Source organism: Panthera tigris, chromosome C1 (genome assembly GCF_018350195.1).
Source record: "Panthera tigris isolate Pti1 chromosome C1, P.tigris_Pti1_mat1.1, whole genome shotgun sequence".
NCBI classification, from domain to species: Eukaryota; Metazoa; Chordata; class Mammalia; order Carnivora; family Felidae; genus Panthera; species Panthera tigris.
In genome coordinates, this window is record NC_056667.1 from 98,829,205 (window position 1) to 98,854,401 (window position 25,197).

General features: G+C 46.8%; 1 protein-coding gene and 1 long non-coding RNA gene across 3 annotated transcripts in view; one reads left to right on the forward strand and one right to left on the reverse strand.

The window, feature by feature from the left end:
* The first annotated feature begins 273 nt into the window (after window positions 1-273).
* On the forward strand, window positions 274-5,764 carry LOC122240756. 2 transcript variants are annotated; one of them, XR_006220501.1, is made up of 5 exons: window positions 276-362; window positions 2,899-3,001; window positions 3,294-3,409; window positions 4,200-4,248; window positions 5,266-5,764. It is a non-coding gene; the product is annotated as an uncharacterized LOC122240756 (long non-coding RNA). The 2 variants fall into 2 exon arrangements; XR_006220502.1 differs by lacking the exons at window positions 2,899-3,001; window positions 3,294-3,409; window positions 4,200-4,248 and having other exon boundaries at window positions 274-362.
* CD58 (CD58 molecule) overlaps window positions 751-25,197 on the reverse strand; it is a 39,384-nt gene continuing 14,937 nt past the window's right edge. The window contains exons 2-7 of the mRNA XM_042993815.1: window positions 22,796-23,092; window positions 13,816-14,079; window positions 7,313-7,396; window positions 5,234-5,270; window positions 3,921-4,010; window positions 751-973 (exon numbers count right to left, since the gene is read on the reverse strand). Of these exons, the coding sequence (XP_042849749.1) occupies window positions 3,950-4,010; window positions 5,234-5,270; window positions 7,313-7,396; window positions 13,816-14,079; window positions 22,796-23,092 (743 nt within the window). The 3' untranslated portion in view covers window positions 751-973; window positions 3,921-3,949. The remainder of the gene's footprint in view (window positions 974-3,920; window positions 4,011-5,233; window positions 5,271-7,312; window positions 7,397-13,815; window positions 14,080-22,795; window positions 23,093-25,197) is intronic.

Consider the following 25,197-nt stretch of genomic DNA (forward strand, 5'->3'; position numbering starts at 1 on the left):
AATAAAGGGTTTGACAAGATTAACCAGACACGCACCTGGAGAAGAAGCTTTGCCGCTCGGAGGTGCCTCCTTCTTGCTGACAGTTGTGGGGGGGCCCGGACAGAGCTGTCCCATGGGGTGCCTTTCACACACTTTGCCTTGGGGTAAAGAAGCGTTATTTCCTCTTTCGGGCTGAAGACTCTCATGTGACCGGGGTTCCAGGGGCAGTGCGGGCTCCGGAGCTAGGGGCTGAGGACAGTGACACAGCCAGCTGGGGCCGTCCTCCGCCGTATTCAGAAGAGGCTGCTCTCCTGTACTTGCACAGGACTGCGGTTTCTAGGAGTTCTCTGCCGTTTCCCTGCCCGAGCGACAGCCAACACCAGGTACTGAGTGGGTCAGAGATCTTAAGGAGACAAGTGTCCCTGCAGACCACTGACCGCTTACATATTTATTTACAATATATACATCCCTGACATAAACTTTATAAAACATTGAGAGACCGTGGTCATACACAGTAGTGGAGCCAAAAACAGTAGCAAGGACAGGACAGCTACGGATGCTGGTTGTTAGTTGTTGTTTCTTCAAAAAAAAAAAACAAACCAAAAAACCCTTTTTTTTATTTTGGAGAGACAGAGAGAGAGAGAGAGAGGGCAAAGAGTGAGCGTGAGTGGGGAAGGGGCAGAAGGAGAGAAAGACTCCCAAGCAGGTTCCACACTCAGGATGGACCCAACACAGGGCTCAATCCCACGACCCTGGCATCATGCCTGAGCCGAAACCAAGAGTCAGAAGTTCAGTTGACTGAGCTCCCCCGCCCCCACCCCACCAAGTGTTCCCAAAAAAACCCTCTGCCAAAGGACCACTTCAGGTTAGGATTCCACAATTTCCTTGAAAATGATGTCAAACTTCAATGGTAAACCAGATGGCTTTTCGTTACTTAAATAACTTAGTTACTGTACACTTGGTTTAACCATCTTGAAGCACCAGTCAGCTGGAGCTATAAAAAAAAAGAAAAGGTCTCATGTTAGTAACTTGTAAAATGCAGAGTGGGAGTCTTAGTTACCCTCCTGTTCCAATGTGAGTAGCCCTTTTATAATAAGCCCATCAAAACCAAGGGCTCTAGGGAACAGAGATGGAGGGAGGCTGGTCTCGAACCCTCCTGGGATGGGAGCCGGAGGTCCACCTGAGGTACTACCTTCAGTGCAAAGCACTCCTTACCAGTTCCCTCTCCTCAAACCAACTCAGCCTGTGAAAGTGAATTGAAATGGAATTGAAATTTCCCCATAAGAAAGCGGAGACTGAAGAACCCTTATTAAACTGTCACTCCCTCTAGCAGGTATTTGTATGAGTCCGCTGGGGATGGTTTTTCTTCCCTCCTCAGCTTCTCTTCCTGTTTAGTCATCTCCGTAGTGATGACAGACCGTCTTGGGTTAGCTCAGAGGAAATGAGCCCAAACGGAGAGCTGTGGCCCCCCCTTGGGCACTCCCCTTCACACTGACATTGCAGTTCTTGCCTTTTGCCCGCCTCAGCCCGTACCTCACTAGGCCAGACCAGGTCCGACAGGCTCAGCCCAGACCAGACCAGAGTTCCCCAAATATCTGTACTCCACTGGTAACAAGAGATCATAAAAAAAAAAAAAAAAATCAGGTCACAGGGAGTAGGGAAAGGGGAGCAAAATACGAGTTTTCCTTACTAAGAATCTAACAGACTATGAAATACAGGTGTTGTGAGTTTCTGAGGGGGACAGAGAGTGAGGTGCTTCTCAAGCTTGTCCCAGCAGGCACAGGCTCCTTAGGGCAGCACCACGCAGGGCCAGGGGCCCGCTGCTCCCTGGCCTCTCCCCCGGGGGCCCTTCTCACCCGCGCCCACGCCTGTTGTATCTACTGCCGAACAATCAGGCCTGCCTCTCCAGCTCACCTTCAGGCCGAGGCATCGCCCGCAACTCTTTCTTCCCCGAGAAACGGGACTCTCTGTTCCCTTTCTAGCTTGACTCTGTGATCTGTTTTCCAGGCATTTACCCAAAAATGGAGTCTAGCGGCACTCCCAGAAATTGTTAAATCGAACTGCCTGGGGGAGAAGTGTCATATTATGCCCCTCAGATATCTGAAACCTACCTGGCTGATGTTTTCTGATTGGGTCTAGCTCTTTCCGATGCTGTCCTCATGGACATGTGAGAATTTGGCATTTGTGCCTGGTTATGCTTGACCCCTCCCCCACTCCTCTTCCGATCCCTGCTCCTCCACCATATAGATAACTCTTCAGTGAGTTTAGGGACCCCCCCCCCCTTGCAGCCACAGTGGGCTCTTTAAACTTAAAAATTATTATTAAGTAGGTAGGAAACACACAAAGTTTGGATAGTAAGCAGAAGTACACTGACGAGTCTGAGCTCCCACTCTGAGCCCCTACGCGACCTGCGGGTTTCTCTGCAGATGCCAGTTTTACCATCCTAGGCTTATTATTCCAAAGCACGGCTCTTCGTGCTTTTCAAAACTCTCCTGCTCAAGAACCTACAATGGCTCCCACTTCCCATACCACTCTATCATAATGCCCCAGACTTCCCTGTTTTGCATTTCTTCAGCTTGATGCTAAGCAGGGCAATCTCTCCATCAAATAAACCACGAGGGTCGAGCTCCCCTCCATGTCTTTGCCTCTGCTGCTTCTCCGGGCTGGAATGCCTTTTCCACCACACTCTGGCTTGAAGATCTAACTCGCGTCCTGCTCCCCTCAGTCTTCATGATTATTCTGGCTTCTTCACCTCCCCTTGGCTGATTGCCCAGCCCTGACCATCCACATCACACATTCTGGCCCAGTACCCCGTGCCCAAGCCCTTCTGCGTATATGCTCGTTCATGCTCTCCCATGTGGCCGCAAGCTTCTCGGAGGTGGGAGCCCTAACATACACCTTCTCTGAATCCCACGCAAGGTCTAGCCTCACTGGATACATGATCTCCAGCCATCAGCTAACACAGAGCCTGACCTTGCTCGAGTGATCTCTGTGCAAGTTTGCTGAATGAATAAAGGAGCAGGTAAAGGCATGAGCTCTGGGTCACTCCATCACCTCTTCCAGGGGCCCTGGCCAAAAGCCCTCCCTGAACCACATTCCCAGTCACTGTTCTCGTGGCCACACCTCCGCCATAACTAGCTGGGTCTCAGCAGAGGCCCACCCAGACTCTCGCCCTCCCCTGGCACTTCTGCTTACTGCTGCCAATCTGAGATACCCATCTCGCACCATAACCCCTTGCCCTCCTCCCCCACCCCCGTGTCCCTGCTGGCACGCCTGCTCCTCGCCTCATCTATTGTTGCTCAACCCCTCTCCAGGCCTCTCCGCATGGCCTCCTGGCCCATCAACCCCTCACAGCCTCACTGCCCCTGCCCAGCCTGAGCCCACAGCTTACAGAGCTGCCCCAGGCCTCCTGCCACAGCTGGCTTCCCTGGTAAGCTGGGCATGCCCCGCCCGACAGCTGGGAGGGAAGGAAACTCCAGAGCCCGAGGGCCCTAATGCACGCAGGTGCCCACAGCCACACAGTGGTCCTCCCCCAAATCCCACCCCAACCGCTGACCCAGTGGCTTTCTTCAAAGTCATCAACTCACTTAACAAAGCCCAAGGTCTCGGCCACCTGTCCTCCCACTTGGCCTCTCCTCACCTTTCATATGCAGCCTGCTCCCCGAGGATCTCTGGCAGGGCCCACCCTGGCTCTCCCTCCCCACCCCCCTGACTTGTTTCCCCCACCCCCGCTCCTCTGCCTCTACCCGCCACCCATGGGCCTTGAGTTTGTCTTTCTTGCTGACCTCAGACATCAGGGCATCAGTCACCGTCCTGATGAAGACGCGCCCCAATCTGTGCCTCCAGCCCTGGCCCCTGCAGCTACTTCCGCAGTTACGTGCCAGGCCTTGCTACCCAAGGTGCCCACACCCCAAATTCAGCCAGCCACAGCGCAGACTCACCCAAACAAGAGCCCTGTTTTGTTCCTCTGCTACGGGGTGGTGTGCAACCGGCTGCTGGGGTCAGAATTCCTGTCATTTATGGCTTCTTTCCTGAACGACAATAAAATTCATAACCATGATGGCATGGTGACATTTACTAACTACCATTTGGAGCCAGTCACTTGTTCTAAGAATTTTATTTGTATTGACTTGTGTGTATATGTTGTTATTTCTATGCTATTATCACCTACACTCTTACTCTGACTTCTCTATCTTTGTTATGCCCATTTTCCACACGAGACAACTGAGGCACAGAGAGTTTAAGTGACCTGTCTGAGGCCCATGACAGGTGAGCTGGAAGGGAAGGGAACCCCCGGGGGGGCCTACACTCCCCGTGGAAACGTCCATGGATACGACCTCCGCACTTCCTCCCACACCCAGCCCTCCACACGTATCTCCACCACGACCACCTTGGTTCAGGCCCTCTCCGCTCAGCTGGACTGTTTCGTTACCCACTGACCAGTGTCCCCATCTCCAGCCTCATGTCTGTTAACGCACCCTCGGCCGTGCCAGCAGAGGGCTGTGCCCAAAGCGTAGCTCTGCTCAGAAATCCTCAGTGGTTTCCCGGAAACAAATGTGACAAACTCTCGGCCACTCTCTCTCAGTATCTTGGCTTGGCCCCACCTGCCGGTCTAGCCCCATCTTCCTCTATCCATGGACATGTGCTGCCCCTATCCCACCCTTTATGGCCCTGAGCGTTGACTCTTCCATTGCCCCCTAAAGCCCAGCTCCTGGGCCCCTCTCCCTGAGCGCCAGGGGCCTGGCAGGGGACAGAGGCCCTTCTGGAGCCTCCTGGTGGCGATTCAGGCAACATTGCTGCCGTTACCTATGTCTGGGTCCCATCCTTTGTTCATGATGCAGGCCCGGCCCTGACCCTGGCTCCCAAAGTGAACCCCATCCTCAGTCTAAGTCTCCTGGGATGGGAGGAGGAGGCTAACAGTATACCCCTTGGAGTCTGAAGACCCAGATTTGGATCCCAGCTCGACCGCTTGGTGATAGGACCTGCCTTCCCACCGTCACTGCCTCTAAGCAGGTGGTAATGATAGCCCCGTGCGAGGCCCACTGAGAGGGCGTGAGGGGGAGGCAGGTGGAAAGCGCCTAGTCCGGTGGTGCTTAAGGAACTGTGGTTAATGTCCCTGCTGATGCTAGCGTTCAAGACGAGTGACAGCACACAGCACGTGGTTCCCAAGCAAAAGGCACTCTATATCAGGGCTTTTCCAGTTCAGGCACACAATACACAATTCCCGCCCCCGCACAGTCTACAGGGTACTTACTCGGTTCTGTCTCTTTCTCCACCACGTTTCAGAAAATCTACAAATGAAGAAATTTCCATCTCAGTTACAGAACTGAAAAGACAAGCTGAAATCTGCAGTTACGACCGGAATCTGGAAAACTAAACCACAGCCCTGTCGAGCTGCTCTCCTAAATGCTTACCTCGAACTAACTACAGAGGTCATCCAGAGAGTTGTTCCGAAATTGGTCATCAGACGATAGAAAAACAAACCCCCAAACTGTCAACAAAATGAGTATCTCTACAGCGGCTCACGCACAAGGCTACAGAGGAAAGGGAGACCAGAATGGTGTGGGCCAGCACCGCCCAGGGATATGTGAGCCACACAAGTCATCTAAACACTTCAGTAGCCGCATTACAAAGTAAAAAGAACTGGGTAAAATTAGTTTTCAAAGTGTATCTTACTGAGTAGCCCAACACATGAAAAATATTATCGTTTTCGCGTGTAACCAACACAAACATTACTAATGAGCTGTTTTACATTCCTTTTTCAATACGAAGTCTTGTAAATCCAGTGTGTATTTTATATTTACAGCACATCTCGCTTTGGACTGCCACGTTTTAAGGGTTCAACAGCTACATGTGGCTCATGGCTACCATTTTGGACAGCACAGCTTCGGACATTAAGATACGGCTTCCACACACGTGCATATCCATAAAAGGCATCCTCCTTCCATAAAAGGAATGAGCCCTCATCTGGAGCCATGCCAGTGGCCTAGCAGCAGAGTTCACAGGCTTGACTGAACTTGTCATGGGGTTTGTCACCTACAACCCACCCCCGGAGCTGCTTACGTTCACACAGCCCCCTGAGAAGGCTCCACGCCAAATGCCCCACCCTTTCCAATGTATGGCTTCAGGGTGGTGAAGCCAGCTGAAGTATTTTTTCAAGACAGTTTTTTTTTTCCAGGTTATTCAGTGCTATCGGCACTGACCGTGGGAGTCATTCTCTCTCCACTGAATGAATTTTTTTTTTTTTTTTTAAGTTAAATCAACCAACTGCTTTGGGATTATATGGGCACTTAGTACCATCTTTCGCTGGTTCAGGAATTCTGGACAGACCCACCACAACTCTCAGTGGAAACTGATTTTAGTTTCTGGGGGACCAATCTGTTAAAGGGACGTTAGCAACAGTGCTGCTATTGGGGATTAAAAATAACCTTCTTAAGAGCACACTGGAGCTCCCCAGGTATTTTACTCATTGGTGACAAAGCCTCAAAACTTTCTTGAGCTGATTTTTATCTCTTATTTAGAGGAGAATCTACTGACTAGTAATCTGTTACCTAGGGATCTTCGTGGTATTTGCGGCCTGTAACATGGAAACAGTATTCCTGGGAAATCATATTCTAATGGCAATACACAATAATAGTATAGGTCAGCACTGACTGATGGAACTTACTGTAATGATGGAATTCTCTACCTGGCCTGATTACGGTAGCCCCTAGCTCTGTGTAGATACCGAGCCCTTAACGTGTGGATAGTGCAAATGAAGAAAGGCATTTAAATTAAATGTAATTAATGAAATTTGATATTTAAACCACTACGTGTGGCTAACGCCTGCTGCACTGAACAGTGCAAGTCTAGGGAACCCGACACCTAAGCTGACAAACCTGGTCCGTGACATGAATGTGAAATGGCATGGATCCCACATGCCATCCCCTGGCTGAAAGCTTCCTCCTCAGCACTCCCCGAGGGAGTCGCAAATCAGTCTTGCAAATAGCCTTTCTGGCAAAGGCTGATATGGCAGGTGTCGGGGCTTCAAGAACACCTACTCTTCACATTTACAACCTGGTCCGTGCCCTCTGGGACTTGAGGAAGGAAGGGTTTCTGGTCACCGGGAAAGAACAGGATGTGAACAGGTCACCAGTTCTCCAGAGCATATAGTCTGCCTTCTAGGTTGGCCCACAATCTCTAGGGAGACTAAGGAAGGCTCAGGAAGCCTGACTTGGGCTCGATTTCACAAACAGGGAGATCACGACCTGAGCCAAAATCAAGATGTTTAACCGACTGAGACACCCAGGTGCCTAAAACTTTTTTTTTTTTTTTTAAGAGAAGGTATACATACCTCTTCTATACAGCAATACAAACATTGCCAGTATCACCACAAATAACACTGCTGCTATAATCACAAAACTGTGCCTTGAATTATCTGTAAAAAAAGAAATATAATTAGTTGGACTGATGAAAACAGAGATACAGTTGATTCTCCTTATAATTAGTTGGACTGATGAAAACAGAGATACAGTTGATTCTCCTTATTTGCAGATTCCATAGCAGCAACCTACCTACTTGCTAAAATGTATCTGCAGTCCCCAAATCAATACTCACGGCACATTCACGGTCCCTGGAGGACACGCGCAGCAGAATGGTGAAAAATCGGGTTTCCAGGAGCGCGCCTCCCCGGCTGAGGCCGAACAAGGCTGCGCTCTGCCTTCTTGTTTCCTCTCTCCTACTGTAAACAAGTGTCCTACTCCTGGTCTGTTCAGTGCCATTCTTTTCACATTTTTGTGGGGGTTTTTTTTGTTTTTTGTTTTTTTTTTGGGGGGCTATCTCACTGTCTAAAATGGCCCTGAACATAATGCTGAAGTGCTATCAGAAGGCTGGGATGTGCCTTCCAGAGAAAATGTGTGTGTTAGATAAGCTTCATTTAGGCCTAAGTCATAGTGCTGCTGGCCGTGAGTCCAAAGTTAATGAGTCAACAATATATATTAAACCAGGGGTCTTTAAATAGAAACACACACAAAACAAGACTATTTGTTGATTTCTTGCAAAAATGTGTCACCAGAAGCTTGCAGGAAACCTACCCCTGCATTTCCCAGAAGCAACATTCAGCATTCACTAATTCCATATTCACAGTGACTTTATAAAACAGAACTACCGGAAATAAAGAGACTCGACTGCATTTCTAAATAAACTTATACGCACAAAGCTGACACACTGCAGGCCCAGTGTTATTTATTAAAAGATGCAAACGATGCACCAGAAGTTGTGTTTTCGGCCACCCCACATTGCCTATGGAAGCTGAACTCAGCATTATACGTTTGGCAAGGCAATTTGGCTGTAGTGCCTAACGGGCCTTAAGTAAAAATGTTCATCATAAAACAGCCAGACACTTTACTCAGTGACACGCCCACGGTCTCCCTGAACCATTACAATATTGAGAGAGTACTCAATATTAACCTTTTGGTGCCTCAGTTTCCTCGAGGGGTGACGGTAAAGGGATTGAGGAGTATGCCTATCTCATAGGGCAGTTGTGAGCACTATTAGCTATTAGCTATTATCGTCAACCCATTGAGTAGATGTTACCGGTATCTCTACTAACATCCTTTGACCCCGCCATTCCATTTCTAAGATGCTAACCTACAGAAACCATCAGCGATGTGCCCCTCCTCTCCCTCCAAAAAAGGCACAAAGATATTTACCGCAGCTTTCCTTATAGTATCAAAAAGCGAAAACAACCCAAGTGTCCTCAACTGAAAAGTATGGTGTTTACAAGGCGGACCCTATCCAGCTACTAAAAATCAAAAGGCAGAGTATTTAAGGATATGACAAAATGATGACAAAGCACTGCGAAGGGAAGGTTGGGGTCGCTGACAGCACCCACAAATGGTAAGGGAGCAGGGAGCGGAGGGAGAAAGCGAGTGAATAAAGAGACGGAGAACGCGAGCCCACACCCTTTCCTCGTAGTAGGAACACAGATGGGTTACCACAAACAGGAAGTCACTGATTGGTTCGACTTGAGAGGCCCCCCGGCCAGAAACTGCTGTTACCCCCCAGTTACCCCACATATTCATTCTCCCCTCTTTAGTAACAGAATTCAGATTTTCAGCTGGCCATACTATCACTCAACTAAAAGATTAATTTCTAGCTGCAAGAAAGCAGCCAGGTTTGACCCCGTGACTAAGTGTTGGCCAATGAGATATAGGAAGGGCTGTGTGGTATTTTTCCCAAGCCTCGACTCCTTTCTGGATCTTCCTGCCTGAAATAGCGGGGAAGGCGGAAGGAGCTGGGCTGTTCCTGGGTCTCTGACAACTTCATCAAGCAGCAATATGCCCAGGGCTGCCTATCTTGGATTTTTGTTTTTTAATGTAAAAGAAGTCATCTATATTTTTAAGCCACTTGATACTTAAAAAAAATTTTTTTTGAACAGCTGAATATAAGGCTACTTGACCCAGTCCCTTCCAAAAACCTTTCTCCCATGGATGATGCCAGATCCTGCCACCACTCCAGGACAGCAGATACTCAGGGCAGACGACAATGACAGTAATACAAGTTCTTAATTCTGCTCATCCTTCGTGACCTGTCCGCTGCACGGACAGGTGCTAAAGCCCTCTTCACCTGGCTCCTGGAATGCCACAATTCCTGGCTCCCTGGTAGTCCTTTTTAGTCTCCTTTGCTGGACCCTCTTCCTCTCAACAGCCTCTAAATGCCAGAGTCCCCGAGACTCGGTCCTAGTCCAGTGCTCTGTCATACCTGCTCAGTAGGTGATCTCATCTGGTCCCATGACTTTAAATGCCAACTATGCACTGATTATGCCCAAACTTATTTCTCCAATGCTAACTATTCACCAGAAACCTAGACTCACAAGTTGAAGCGCCTTATCTGACGCCTCCATTTGAAATCTAACAGGCACCTGAAACATGTCCCAAACCAAACTTATTTCCTCCCTACACCTGCTGTTCCACTCTCCAGTCTCAGTAAATGGCACCACTGCTCCTCCAGGGGCTTGAGCTAGAAAGCTAGGAGTCATCTGCACATTTCTTATTAGAGAACCTTCTCCCCCACTCAAACCATTAGGAATTCCTTATGGCTATATTTTCAAAATGTACCCTACCCTGAACCACTTCTCCCAATGTCTGCCACTATCACGGTCTTCTGAGACACCGTGTCCTCTGGCTGAGGCCCAGAATTTCTAAATTAGCTGCATATTCCCCAAGGAGGACATGAGATGCCCAGTGAGGTGCAAAAAAGCAAAAACATCTACTTACATTTACTACTTATAGCAGTCTTTACATTTTTCTGATTTTGTCTCTGTTTCAAAATGATATAGGTTATAGCCATTGTGGTAGAAGCATCGATCGGTTCCCAACACCCAATCTCCCCGTTTTCTTTTGGTAATAGAGCCCTTGTGTTTTAAATGGGTACATGGCCACCAGCTAAGGAGGACCTTTCCTAGCCTCCCCCAGCAGCTGTGGCTGTGAACTCTGTCTGGCCAAGCAGGTGGCACTGAAAGTGATGCATGCCACACTGGGTGGGTCTTTAGAAGGAAGGACGGAGGGGCGTGTGGGTGGCTCAGTTGGCTGAACGCCTGACTTTGGCTCAGGTCATGATCTCGAGGTTCTTGAGTTCAAGCCCTGCACTGGGCTCGCTGCTGTCAGCTTGTCAGCACAGAGCCCACTTCGGATCCTCTGTCCCCCTCTCTCTACCCCTCCCCCACGTGTGCTCTCCCAAAAACAAATAAGTATTTTTAAAAATAAATAAAGGGAAGGACTGGGCTCTATCCTTCTCCCTTCCCACTCACTGCGACGCAGGTAGAGACCCTGTTTGACTCCAGAGAGCACAATTTTTAAGTCATAAACATTTTAGTATATATTTCCAAAAGATACGGATTATTTGTAAAACATAACCATGTCTTTATCGTACCTAAAAAAATAATTAAGCACTTAATATAATCAAATATGCAGTCACCACTTAAATCTCCCATTTTTTTTCACTTTCTTCTGTTTGAATCAGAATCAAACAAGGTGCATATATTGTAATTAATTATAGGCTTTTTAAATGTCGTTAATCTCTAAGCTCCCCATCACCCCTGTTTTTCTTCCCCTTATAATTTACTTATTTTTTTAAAATTCTTTTTAATGTTTGTTTTTGAGACAGAGCATGAGCAGGGGAGGGGCAGAGACAGAGAGGGAAACACAGAATCCAAAGCAGGCTCTAGGCTCTGAGCTGTCAGCACACAGCCCGACGCGGGTCTTGAACCCACGAACCTTGAGATCATGGCCTGAGCCGAAGTCAGACACTTAAATGACTGAGCCACCCAGGTGCCCCTATAATTTACTTATTGAAGAAACCTCATCCCTGGTCCTATAGACCCCCCATAGTCTGTACTATCATTCCACATGGTATGGTTTTTGCCAGCCAATCCCTGTGAGGGAGTCAAATATTTTTTCTTAATTTGACTTATTTTAAGACACAGAATCAGGATGATGTCATGGGAAGAAAACGAAACAAACAATTTCCAGAATTCAAAGATCTAAATTTTAATTCTATCTCCATTACATAAGTGAACTTGGGGAAGTCACCCCACCGGTTGAACCTGTCTCCTCACTCTCAAAAGGTAAACAACAACTCCTGTCCAGCCAGTCTAGAACAGTGGCTGTAAGCAACAAATAAGACGGTCAACTGGGGGGGGCTCTGCGAAAGGTGACAGGCTGGTCAGTGTGAGTTACGTTTCATCCACCAAGTGTTAAAAGTCTAGATTTAAAAAATCAGCACTTAAAAAAGAAAGACTATGTAACCATTAGACGCACATGAATTTCTATCTGTTACGATACATGCAACTCTAGAGAAAAGTATTCAAAACTCATCCATGGTATAAAAAGAGAGAGAGAGAGAGAGAGAGAGAGAGAGAGAGAGAGACATTTATTGTTGAAAAGAACCATTAAGATCATTAGGTTAGAAATGGGGGGGAAAGAAAAGGGTTCTTCAACATTTGCTTTGAGGGACTCCAGATATAGGTCTCCGATGTCAGCACTACTCCAGGATTTAAAGACCTAAGAACTATCTGGCAATGTTTCTCAAACTTTCAAAATCTATAATGCGGTGTGAACTATCAGTTTGGGAGGAAATGTAAAAGAAAGATGAGTGAATCACCATTATCTAATAACAAAAAGGGTTTGTTTGCAAATCAACAACATTATACCATATCAATGAGAGGGACTGAGAGGGACGAACTGGTGACAATCTTTCCTGGAGGTATCTACAGGGAAGGGCATCTTATTTGGGCACTCAATTCTAATGAGAAAGGTTAAATGAAAACCTATGCAAGGGCGAAATGCTGGAAATTCTCTTAATTAAAGTATTCCATATCATCCTATAGAGGATCTTATTCAGAAATTATTTCCTTCGAAGTATTTGCCTCTTGGGACATGCGAAGCTTTTCCAGATTTCAAATTGCTTGTTCATTCCGCATAAAATCCTTTCCTTCTCTTGTTGGTTATGTGCCTTACACACACGCGAAAGCCAGAAAAGCACACTGGTTTTGTTTTCTGTTCCCACAACAAGGCAACCATGTGCTAGCACACAGATTGCATTTCCACACTGTACGGCTGGGATATCACGCGACACCCACTAGGTGGGAGTAATAGAGAAACGTTTGCTCCAAGCATAACAAAGTCATTGATTTTGCAGCTGGCTTTCAAATCTTCTGGACAATCATGCGACTTGTACAAACGGTGCCGCTTTGAGTGGCACTTCTGTGGGTTTGGTCTTTTCTCTGTCCTCAGGGACCAAAACCATCAGTGATGAACTGGACCTCATTTTACACTTTGTCTGGAAGTATTTGTTGGTTTTACCCAGGAAGTCATGCTGCTTTGTCTGAAAATGATATAGTTACCTTAACACCTCCATGCCGTTATTTGAAAGATTTCAAGAAGGATAATACATGGCAGACTCAGGGAGAATGGCTCAATAATCAAATCTAATTCAAGTTTTTTATATTCATTAGGTGTACGAACTGCCTTTTTCTGTTTCAATTGTTTATTCAAAAAAAAAAATCGATTCACAGAATCACCTCCTCCTAACCCAAGGAAGCTCATATTCTGTATCTGCCCTAGAATCCTGTTCACTATCTATAATTATGAAATTATTCTGAATTAGAGTGGTTACTATTTTCATCTCTTCTTTTATGTTTTAATGAACCACTTTCAAATCACTGATCCTTTTGTCTGTGAACTGGGGATATATTGTCAATAACTGAAAATAAAAATTGCAAATTACAAATGTACATGTTAAACAAAATAAAAGGAGCACAGCCAAGGAAGGCACACTGTCATGCTACTCACGGAGCGTGAGCCTAGACAAACGTACCAAATGCACATTCTTTGCGGCACACATGCAACCCTCAAGAACCCGATGGTTATTAAGAAATTATGGAGTGGTGTTGTGAATAGTTAAGAGCATGGGCTCCGGAGCCAGATGGCCTGATTGCAAAACCAGCCTCTGTCCCTTACTAGCTGTTGACCTTAGGCAATCAAACTAAACTCCCTTTGTCTTGGCTTCTCCCCAGAAAATCAAGACCGTCACTCGTAGCCAACTCACGCAGTTGTGTGAGGACTGAATTAATTAACAAATGTATTAGAATGATGCCGGACACAGAAAGGGCTATGAAATGTTAGCTTTATGTTATAATGGAATGTCTGTGAAAACTGTGACTTCTTTTACGCATCAGATTTGTGAAATGTAGGTCAGCCACTACATCTGTGGTTTGAAACTCACAAACCACCAGCGGTCCCTGGACCACACTTGTCTACGGTATCTCTGCCGTGACACATTTGGATATGTACTCACCTGGGACACAGGTTGCTAAAACCAGTGATGATGCCTGTTTGGACAACGGATTACTGATGATACACTCTATCTCCTGTGAGAGATCACTTTCCCTCTTAATAGAAACTTCAGATGAATTGGTGCTATTTTGACACTGTTCCGAGAAGCAATTCCAGGAGTACTTTATAAGGTTTACATGGCTGCTGTAGGTTTCCGGGATCCTGCAGCGGACTGTAATGTTTTCGGCAGTGAATGTGCAATTTAGTGTTGGAAATGGAAGAGGCTCTGGGAAAAAAAAAAAAGAAATGTAATATTTAGTCCAGAAAAGAGTAATACTTAGACTCATCTTCTCCAAATAGATGAAGAGCTCCCAACTTCCTTATGAGTTTGAAAAGGCAAGCCAACCACCTTCCTTGAGCTCCAAGGGGAGAGAATTCTCTCTTCTCCTGGGTCAGACCTACCTGCTCACATTCAGACTACATACAGGCACCACATCCCTTATCCTCAATTCAGAAAGCCAAAAGATATTACCCAAGATAGTAGCAACGTCGCATAGCTGCAAATCCTGATCTGAATTGACATGAGGATTTGTTTTTATTCTTCTCACTTCAAATATTCATTATCATGTTGTATCAAAAATATTCATGTGCTTGAATATGGGGCAGTCCCCCAAACTAAGTGGGTGCTTTGTAACATACATAGAGGAAAGAGTTAATACCACCTTTCTAAAACCTAAAAATGTTTAATTGTAAAAGACGTCTGACTTAACAGTGTCTGCAAAACATCTGGTGCAGCTATACTGTGGGGAGGCCCTGATAATAAGTAGAGTAGGGGACGGCACCTGTCACGGACCTGCCAGTCTAGAGGCCTTACTCCCAGCCTTCCTGTAGCAAGTGCTCCCTGCTGGCTATAGAGGGAAGGTGCCTGGGTGGCTCAGTCAGTTAAGCGTCCGACTTCGGCTCAAATCATGATCTTGCCGCTCGTGGGTTCAAGCCCTGCGTCGGGCTCTGTGCTGACAGCTGGGAGTCTGGAGCCTGCTTCGGATTCTGTCTCCATCTCTCTCAGCCCCTTCCCCATTTGTGCTCTCTCTCTCTGTCGCTGTCTCTCTCTCTCAAATATAAACAAATATTAAAAAAAAATTTTTTTAAAAGGATGGGTTAAGAACTGCAATGCTACTTTATCCTATTAGATATTCTTTCCTTTGTTAATTCATATACCTTCCTGCATCTCTACTTTGCCCCAACAACTAACCCAAAGAAATTTGAGAAAACACGTACAAATATATAGACTACCCAGAAAATGGTCATGGTAGCATTTGGATAATAAAATTTCAATACATTATGAATATCTACTAAAAAGCAAATTAAAGCAAATTAATGTTCATCTATGCTGCCATTTAAAAATGATATTTTCTAAGGCAAAGGAATGCCTATGTTCTAATTAGTAACCTAATATACTCTAAAAACTGGAAGTGTTCAATTCCTCTCCTCCCCCCCCCCCCCCAATTTTGTCAACACTCCTTTCTCACTCAGTTAAGTGAGACCTGAGTCACACATGACTTCCCTTTCTGCTTGGGGCTTCTTCAGTTGTTAGGTTTAATCCAGCTCACATAACTTGTTAGATGTGGCCTCAAAGTAGGCAATGGAAGCCTTTCCCCAAATTAAATTGTAAGCAACAGACCAATATCCTTCAGGAAGATAAGCAGTTGTTCTCTTGACTCAAAATTGGGAGGCCCAGAGCTTCTCCCAGGCCTCCTCAGGTCCGTCCTGCCTCCCACACTCGGAGATTGGCTCCTGAAGCACCTCCAAGCAGCCCTGTGTATCTCCATGCAGCTGAGAAACACACCTGATGGTTCCAGATTCTGCGTGTTCCTGTGCCTGCCTCTGCAACTGGGCTGGGCATTTCCCAGCGGCATGAAACCGAGTTTTCTAGTTCCTTAGAAATGCTCCATGGAAGAGCTTCTCAAATATTAACGTGCATGAGGATCACCGGGGTATGTGTCAAAAATGCAGATTGCTGGGCCCCGTCACCCCAGGTGACCCGGATGCGGGTGCTCCGTGTGTTCTGTTACAGATTCTTGCTCACTGATCCAGTACGGTCAACGTCTAGTATGTCATCAAACACTTTCTAGACTGAAAAGACATGCCTCATGAGCCCCCAGACTGTGCATCTTTGGAGGGTAAAGGCTAGATATCACTCACCTCTCAACCACAGCATCTGACATAACACATGGAGCACAGGTGGCTCCTCTAGAAGAACAGATATTGGACACATGGAGGGATAGATGGTGGATGGATGGATGGATGGATACGTTCAGGGAGGCAGTTTCAAATTATCCTCTCCACTCTATAAAATGTAAATCCTTCAATCAGCTCCCCTCCGAAAAAGGAACAGTGTGGTGCCTAAAAGCATGGACTTAAGAGCCTGACTGCCTGGGTTCACACCATTTGCCTTTGGGAAGTTACCTTATCACAACTCCCCCCTGGCCCCGTTCCCTACCTAGGTTTCCTCTCCTGTGCAATAAAGAAACAAACAGTATGTCCCCTTTAGGATTCTGATAAGGATGAAATGAGATGATACAGATAATTCCTGCCATATGGATCACCATGCAGTGCCGGCACAGAGATGCCAGCTGTAACAGAGCACAGGACAAGAAGGAGAGGCTCCCCAGGAGGGTGTGTAACACCACCAGGAGTTGGGAGGTGTGAGCTTTGGCCCTGGAGAGTGGTGTGACCGCGGCCCTTGCGATAGCTGGAACACGTTTAAGGCATCATATAGCCCAGGCCTCTTGTTCTACAGATGGGAAAACCCGTTGCTAAATCCGTCTCATTTTCATCTGTAAAATAGAATACTTTGAAGACTGTGAAGTCTAGTGGAATATAAAAGTAATCTGAAAGGACATTTGAAAGGAAGACTTTGTATTATTTTCCATGTTGTTAGAGCTCACTTAACTGAATAGAAGCTCTTTCTGGCGGTCTCATTACACTTCTGTGGCCAGAAAGCAAACCTCAAAGAGCCCGTCCCGCTCACCAAAAAGCATGCAAACCTTCCTGCAGCATCAGGCTCAGAGCTCCTACAACTCAGATCTCTCTGTCTGTAAGCTTCACAGTCCTACACTGCCCATGAGAATTCCCACAGCTATTGCTAACAAATGTTAGTTCCACCTGTACCTGAAGCAGTATTAAACTGGCAGGAAAGGCACTTATTTCATCCCTAAGATAACTCAGCCAATTTATAGTGAATGGATTCAGCTCACTGCTCTGTAAGGCTGAGAACTGCTTATACACATCTGATCACATTTGTACATTTCTATTAACTCTAATAAAAAGTCATATCGCTTTAGATTACTTAAGGATAGAGCAGTTAATTCTACTTACGTGGACATCACCATCTTTACTGCAACCAAAAAAAGCAAGACGTAATAAGCATTGGTGGTGGAAATTTGAAGGGGATTTTGAGGGAAGAAGGAAACCAAATATCAACTTACACACAGAAGGAAGTAGATGCCTGAATTTAGGGGGTGCCAGGAAATCCCCCTGCCTAAAATATCCTTTCTGAAAATCTCCCATTAGGCCCCGTGTCTCCGGAAGATCACCAAGTCACTTAAACATTAACAAACCCTGAAGGAAGTATGCTTTCCTCATTCCCCTCCCCACCCCCCGAAAAAGTATGACCAATCGTTTTCTCATTCAGGTGTGAAGCGTGAAATCTCGAGTCATCTTATGTCTTTTTATAACCAAAATCTAATTTTGTTGGCTCTTTCTTAGAAATATTTTCCCTTTCTTCCCTTTCCAAATATCTACTAGCAACACTTCTGTCTCCCTGGATGATCACAGTAGCTTCCAAACTGGTGTCTCCTCTAATTTACCATAAACACTTACCATCTTATTAATGATCCAAAAACAGATTTTATCAAGTCACTTATCTGTTCCAGTATGGGCTACAGGGGCTCCCCACTGCCACAGGCTAAAATCCAGACTCTTAAGCCAGGAATTGGGGTCCCACATTTAATGCTGCCAGTATCACTGCCTCCTGATGAAAAACCACCCCACCCCTGCCCCCGTACTGTGGTCCTCTGCAGGGTTTTGCAAATTCAGCTTCCTAAGGGCTATCCACCAGTTGATCTAACTACTGAAATCAAGCACCTTTGTTCAATTACTGTGGAATTTTAAAAAATAAATTATTTTTAAGCATTTCATCAAGCTTAAAAAGAGAAATTAATTCAAGTGTTTGAACTGTTTTACAAACTCTATGAAAGAGCTCCTAACATGCATTCCATTGTTAAATAGAGAACCCAGAAATGGACCTACAAATTCATGGCCAATTAATCTTCGACAAAGCAGGAGAGAGTATCCAATGGAAAAAAAGATGATCTCTTCAGCAAATGGTGCTGGGAGAACTGGACAGCGACATGCAGAAGAATGAAATCAGACCACTTTCTTACACCGTTCACAAAAATAAACTCAAAATGGATGAAAGATCTAAATGTAAGATAGGAAGCCATCAAAATCCTGGAGGAGAAAACAGGCAGCAACCTCTTGACCTCGGCTGCAGCAACTTCTTATTTGACCTGTCTCCAAAAGCAAGGGAAGCAAAAGCAAAAATGAACTATTGGGACCTCATCAAGATAAAAAGCTTCCACACAGAGAAGGAAACAATCCATAAAAGGCAACCAGCAGAATGGGAGAAGATACTTACTTGCAAATGACAAATCGGATAAAGGATTAGTATCCAAAATATATAAAGAACTTACCAAACTCAACACCGAAAAAAAAACAAATAATCCAGTGAAGAAATGGGCAGAAGACATGAATAGACACTTCTCCAGAGAAGACATCCAGATGGCCAACAGACACATGAAAAGATGCTCAGTATCACGCATCATCAGAGAAATACAAATCAAAACCACAATGAGATCCTACCTCAGAACTGTCAAAATGGCTAAAATTAATGACACAAGAAATGACAGGTGTTGGCGAGGATGCAGAGAAAAGGGAACCCTCTTGTATTTTTGGTGGGAATGCAAACTGGTGCAGTCACTCCGGAAAACAGTATGGAGGTTCCTCAAAAAATTAAAAATAGAAATGCCCTATGATCCAACAATTGCACTACTAGGTATTTATCCAAAGGATACAAAAACACTGATTTGAAGGGACACATGCACCCCAATGTTTATAGCAGCACTATCAACAATAGCCAAATTACGGAAAGAGCCCAAATGTCTATCGACTGATGAATGGATAAAGAAGGTGTGATATATATATATATGTGTGTGTACACACACACACACGTACACACACACACACACACACACACACACACACACACACACACACACAGGAATACTACTCAGCAATGAAAAAGAATGAAATCTTGCCATTTGCAACAACGTGGATGGAACTAGAGTGTATTAGGCCAAGCGAAATAAGTCAGAGAATGACAGTTATCACATGATTTCACTCAGATGTGGAATTTGAGAAACTCAACAGATGACCATAGGGGAAGGGAAGGAAAAATAAAACAGAGAGGGAGACAAACCATTAGAGACTCTTAAGTACAGAGAACAAACTGAGGGTTGCTGGCAGGGTGTTGGCTGGGGGGATGGGCCAAATGGGGGATGGGCATTCAGGAGGGCACTTGTTGGGATGAGCACTGGGTGTCATATGGAAATGATGAATCACCAGGTTCTACTCCTGAAACCAATACTACACTGTATGTTAACTAATTTGAATTTAAATTAAAAAAAAAAAAAGGATTCCATTGTCATCTAGATTCAAAATCAATCTTTTTAGTTGCTAGTTCTATAAACTGCCAGATCCCAAACCTGCATGTTTTAAAAATTCTGCTTCATCAAAGGGATCCATGGTTCTAACAGAATGCCTGCATACCCTAACAAGCCTCACTTTTCTAAATGGAGTTGATCTTCTTCTGGACAAACCAGCCACCCAGTCTGAGAGCCCCCATTTCTGTCAACTGCACCTCCCACGTCCCAGACACCTAGTTTGATTGCTTTCATTGCTAGAACAAATATTTGTGGAATGCCTACTAGCCACTGAAGTCCCTTACTGAGCTCTGGGGCTATAACGATGAACAAGAGAGAAAGTCTCTCTTCCTCCTAATGTCTCCAGCAGAGCAGGTAGGTGAATTGGTGAATAGCAGTGGTTTATCCAGCTTGTCACCGCCCCTCCCCTGTTCCACTGAGACTGCCTCAAACAGGACTTGGAGAGCCCAGACTTGAACTTCTACATTGGACTTTCTGCCTCTTCTCCATCCCCTGGGAACCATCTTACACACTTTGCCACCGGTTGGATCTTCCTAAAACACCTTTGGCATGGAGGCAGCAGGACTAGAACAACACCCTCTTCTGGGAGAAAACAAGTGAACCTGGGATCCCACAGAGGGGAGAGATGACTACAGACTCAGCTGTGAATGCTGGGATGGGGGCAGTGGGTAGCACAGAAAAGTCAGCCAAAAGGCAAGGGCAACAGTAGGATGCCCGAGAACACAAAGAGAAGGCCATGGATGCCAGATCCCATACAGCCTTGCAGGCCACTACAGGTCAGAGTGAGAGGGGGCCACTAGAAGGCTCTCGGCAGATGAATGGCATCCCCCGGCCTCTGTTTTAAGATCACTCTGGCTGCCTGTATTTAAAAACAAAGTGTGGTCATAATATATGTAAGTCAAACAGCTATGCTGTATACCTTAACTTATATGGTGACAGATGTCAATGAGGCCTCAATGAAACTGGGGGGAAACTGGGCAAGGGTGGAAGCTGGGCGACCAATCAGGTGACCACGGCAATCTTCCAGATGCGGAAGCAGCAGCCTTGGACCAGCACCAGAGGAAGTGCTGAGAGGTGGTCAGATTCTGTGAAACCAAAAAATTTCCTGGTGGAATAAACATGGTGTTCAAGAGGAAGAGGAATAGAAAGAGAAGCACAGTGCCAAAGATGACCCCAAGGCTTTCGCCTGAGCAAATGAAAGGGTGGAGATCCCGCCAACCAAGCTGGGGGAGATTTGGGGAGGAACAGGATTCAGAGGAAAGTTGAGGAGCTCACTCCTGGACTTGTGGTATTTCAGAGGCCAATCAGGTGTCCGAGTGGAAATACACAGTAAGCAGCTGGAAACACACATAAGGAGCTCAGTGGGGGGCTGGACTAGAGCTCTCAATCTGTGCATTATCGGCAACAAAGTGATATTTAAAGCCGGACCCCTGGATGAGCTCACCCACCTGGGTTGTGAATGCGCAGAGAAGAGTGGCTTATGATAGCCTTAAAGTCTCCAGGGCTAAGAGGTTGGCAAGATGAGGGAACCAGCCAAGGAAGCTGAGAAGGAACTGTTAGTGAGTTAAAACCAGAAGAGGGTGGTGTCCTGGATGCCAAGAGAAGGCAGGGTCTCAAAGAGGAGGGAGTGATCGGCTCTGTGGGATGCTGCTGGGCGGCAAGAAAGACATGGGTAGAGCATGAATGGATCTCTGGACTTGTTAATGAGGACGTCAAGAGCTTTGGTGCAGTGAGGGAGTGAAAGCCTGTTTGGAGTGGGTTAAAGTGAACAGGAGGAAAGGGGTTATAAAGCAAATACAGACAACTCTTCAAGGGGACTTTCTATAAACTCAAGACAGCAAGTGGGTGGCAGCTGGAGGGGTGGAGGGGGCACGAGAGGGCTCCCAGTGATGGCATGAATATCTGATGGCATACTGCCCGCTGGTGGGGATGGGCTGGCAGCTCTCGGAGGAGACTGTCGCAGGAGCAGAGCAGATGTCCCTGAGCGCAGTGACAGGAGGCGGGCCTCGGGGCACAGTGGAGGGCTTGGTCCTGTGACCAGGGAGAGACAGCAGGCTCAAGGGCAGGTAGGCAGAAGGGCTGAGGGTGACGTCCTGGGGAAATTCTCCTCTGAGGGCTTCTCTTCCACAGTGAAACAAGAAGCAAAGCCTTCAGCTGAGGACTGGGTCTGGAGGAGGGGGGTGTTCGAGGCTTGAGGAGAGGGGACGTTGGACTTGACTGAGGCGAGTGACCAGAAATGTACAGTGTGGGGCTCTGCAGGGCGATGGGTTTCTCTGCGGCCACGGTGTGTGAGATGGATGAGATGAGACTGGTTTGAGACTGGCTGGACAGGCCATATGAGTCCGACCCGCTTAAAAAGGAGCAAGGAAGCTAGGCAGGCCTTCCAGTGAGCGAGCATGCCTGGGCGGCCTCAGGAGGACGGGGGCCACACGAAGTGAAGGAAAGGCAGAGTTGAGCGGAGAAAGGAGCTTCACATGGCAGTGGGACACCTGGCGTGTCACAGCGGAGGGCTTAGAATGAGTGGTGGTGACAACGTCTAGGCTCTATCCATGGGAGGGGTGGTAGGAGGGAGGACAAGATCATCACGGGAGAGATGAGGGACTCAGAAGCCAGGATACTAGAATTACATATTTAATATTATAACCACTAAGAATTAATGACAGCAGGAACATCAGAAACAGCAAAAGGCAGCCAGGCATTCGAATGACCCAAAAACGTTGGGATGTACCCATGGGCCTTACAGTTGATGACAACAAGGAAGGAGAAGAACCCAGAAGCATCGGCAAGCAGCACGGAGGAACCTATACCCTCTCTCCAGTTCCAGTGTAAAGTGATATAGGAGAGGAAAAAAAAAAACATCCACCTCCTGGGGTGGGGTGCAGGTGGAAACAGAGCGTCATCTATCAAAGGGGCTCAAAGAGTTCTGAGCTCATGACTGCCACTCCATCCCTTTCCAGAATATTCCTAGTAAGACAAGTGATGCTGAGGCCAGCAGCCCCACCCAGCTGGGGCTGCTCTCTCCACCTCGGTCACATCCCCTCCTCGCTCAGAGGATGACAAGGGGACTGAAACTGGCCCCTGTGTGCCAGATGGAGAGGAAAACCCTGACAGCCCAAGAGACCTAATCCTTTTATTCCTCATAAACCATTCATTTGTGTTAGTCTCTTAAAATAGTTGGCAATTTGCCGTGTAAAACAAACCAACTTATCGAATGCTTACCAATCACGTAAAGGGTGAACTTGGTATCGGTAACGCTTGAAAGTTCGACTTCATAGTCCTCTTCATCCGATGATGTTAGATTGAAGATGGTAAGGTTTCCTGATGTGATGTCCAGATGAACCCTATCTACAAACGGTGGGTAAGCTCTGGGCTTTAAGAGTTCTTCATCCCATTCTACGACTTTATCTTTTTTTTTTTTCCACATTATCTCTTTAATGGGTATAGAGCCCGATGTGTACAAAGTTACGCTCATGTTTACAGTTCCGTATATCGGCTGGGGCTCACAGCTGATGAAGTCTAGGAGGGAAAAAGAAAGTGGTTAGGAAAAACAACACGACTTTATTGAAAGTAGAAAGCCATCTTCCAAGATGCTCTCTGGGGGGAAAAAAAAGTTAAATTTAGCAGTAAAAATTATTCATCAGCTACTTGCTGTGCTAACTTGATAACCACTGACAGAAAATAGAGCGAGTAGAACATGCTTGACCATGCGAAGCTTACTCTTTTAAGGGGAGGACTGGGGCTCGCATAAATGCAAGAACTGTATTCAGTTCTGGTGGGGCACCAAACCCATGCCAGGTACTGTGGGCAAGGCTGTGAACGTGACAGCTGACCACACAGGTGTCACTCTAGGCCCTCAAGAAGTCCCACAGTGTGGAGAAGACAAAGCAGGCATGGGAGCCACCTCGTCAAGGGCCTTCCCCAGGAAGTGACAGTAATACCGCACTGGGGGCATCCCTGAGGGACAAGAGGTGCCGGCTGAGGGCTGGGGGAGGAGAGGTAATCATTCTGAGAGAGGAAGCAGTGCCTCCAAAAAGACAGGCCTTGAAGTCAAGAAGGAGCTTGGTGTGTTTGAGGAAATAAAAGCAGCTCCCAACGGCTAGACAAAGAGAGCAAGTGAGTCACGGGTGGGGAATGAGGCTGGAGAGGCAGGCGGGCCCAGGTGACAGTGCCCATTCATGGGCTACTGGGGGTGTCAGATAAGACATGCTAAGGGTTTGGGATTTATCCTAATGGCAAGGGAAAGCCGTAGGAAGGCTTTAAACATAAGACTGGCACGATATAATTTAAGTTTCGGCAGACTGGCCCTGCCAGCAGAGTGGAGAGTGGTTACTGGGGACAGGCACGGAGGCAGGGAAACCAGAATCAAGGTCAGTGCTGGAGCACCGAGAGGGTGGAGGACTGGACGGACCAGACCGGGGTGTGGGCGGGGGGAATGGACAAAAGGGCAGATTCCAGAGCCCCTTGGGAGAGAGCACAACAGGGATTAGTGAAGTGGTGGGGGGGTGAGGGAGAGGGGGGAGTTAACGGTGTTGGTCAGGCATCCTTCTTGGCTGACTGACTTGGGGCTATTAGCTGAGGTCAGAAACAATGACTGAGAAGCAAGTCAGGGGGCAAGACGCAGAGTAAGAGCACGGGGACTAGGTTCGGTGGTGTGGGGGAGCTGGCCCCAACTGTTAGCATCTCTGCGGGACCCCATTCAGCCAAGCCTGGCTGACAGCTTGAAATCCACATGGTGGGAGTATTTACAGCACAGAAACTAACGCTTCAAACAGACACTCCTGCCTACTCCACGCCAATCCAATTGTTCGATATTTACTACCACCACCGGACTGGAATATTTTTGATACCCCAAAATGGGTTTAAATGCATCTGGTTCCAGACCTGACTTTCTTGTTAAGAGAGAAGAACAGCTGTAAAGGGAAAGGCATTAAAGATAAATTAAAACTTGATTGAAGTTTTTGCCTAGTAGCAAGCATGGTAATTGAAAGAGCATGGGAAAAATCAAGACTATTAGACCGGTTGTAGGCAACGTGTTCAGTGATTTCAAATACAAAGGAAATCTCTCCCATCTGCCGATTGTGAGGATTTTTGGAACCTGCCTCCCTTAATTAAGGGAGGCTGCCCACAGAAATACACCAGCAGCCCTCGATGCTTTGCTGATCACGCCCTCTTTCTTGCACTTGACTAGAGCACATGGGAAGGTGGATGAGAGAGAGAAGGATTTGAGGAGTGAGGATCTATCCACAGCCACCAGTGGAGGCTCCAAGTGTCTTGTGAGTGTGTGAGTGAGTGAGTGAGTGAATGGGAGTGGGTAGGGTGGTGGGTGAAGAGAAGGGGTATGAGAGGAAGCTTGGCTGCAGAAAGACGGATGGCTGCTGTCTTCCCAGGGGCAGGCGATGTGTCCTGGGCTTGAGAACAAGAGGAAGAAAGAAGTCAGGGATGGAGTGAGATTGGCGAGAAGCACGGTGGGGAGGTGGGGGGAGGGGGGAGACCAGTTCCGACAAATTCAGTTTGGGGCTGGAAGAAACTTGCAAAATTATTTAGTTGAATTACCCGCATTTCACAGGTGAAGTGACAGGGCACCAAGCAAAACGAAGGAAAATGTCACCAAATGCCTACTC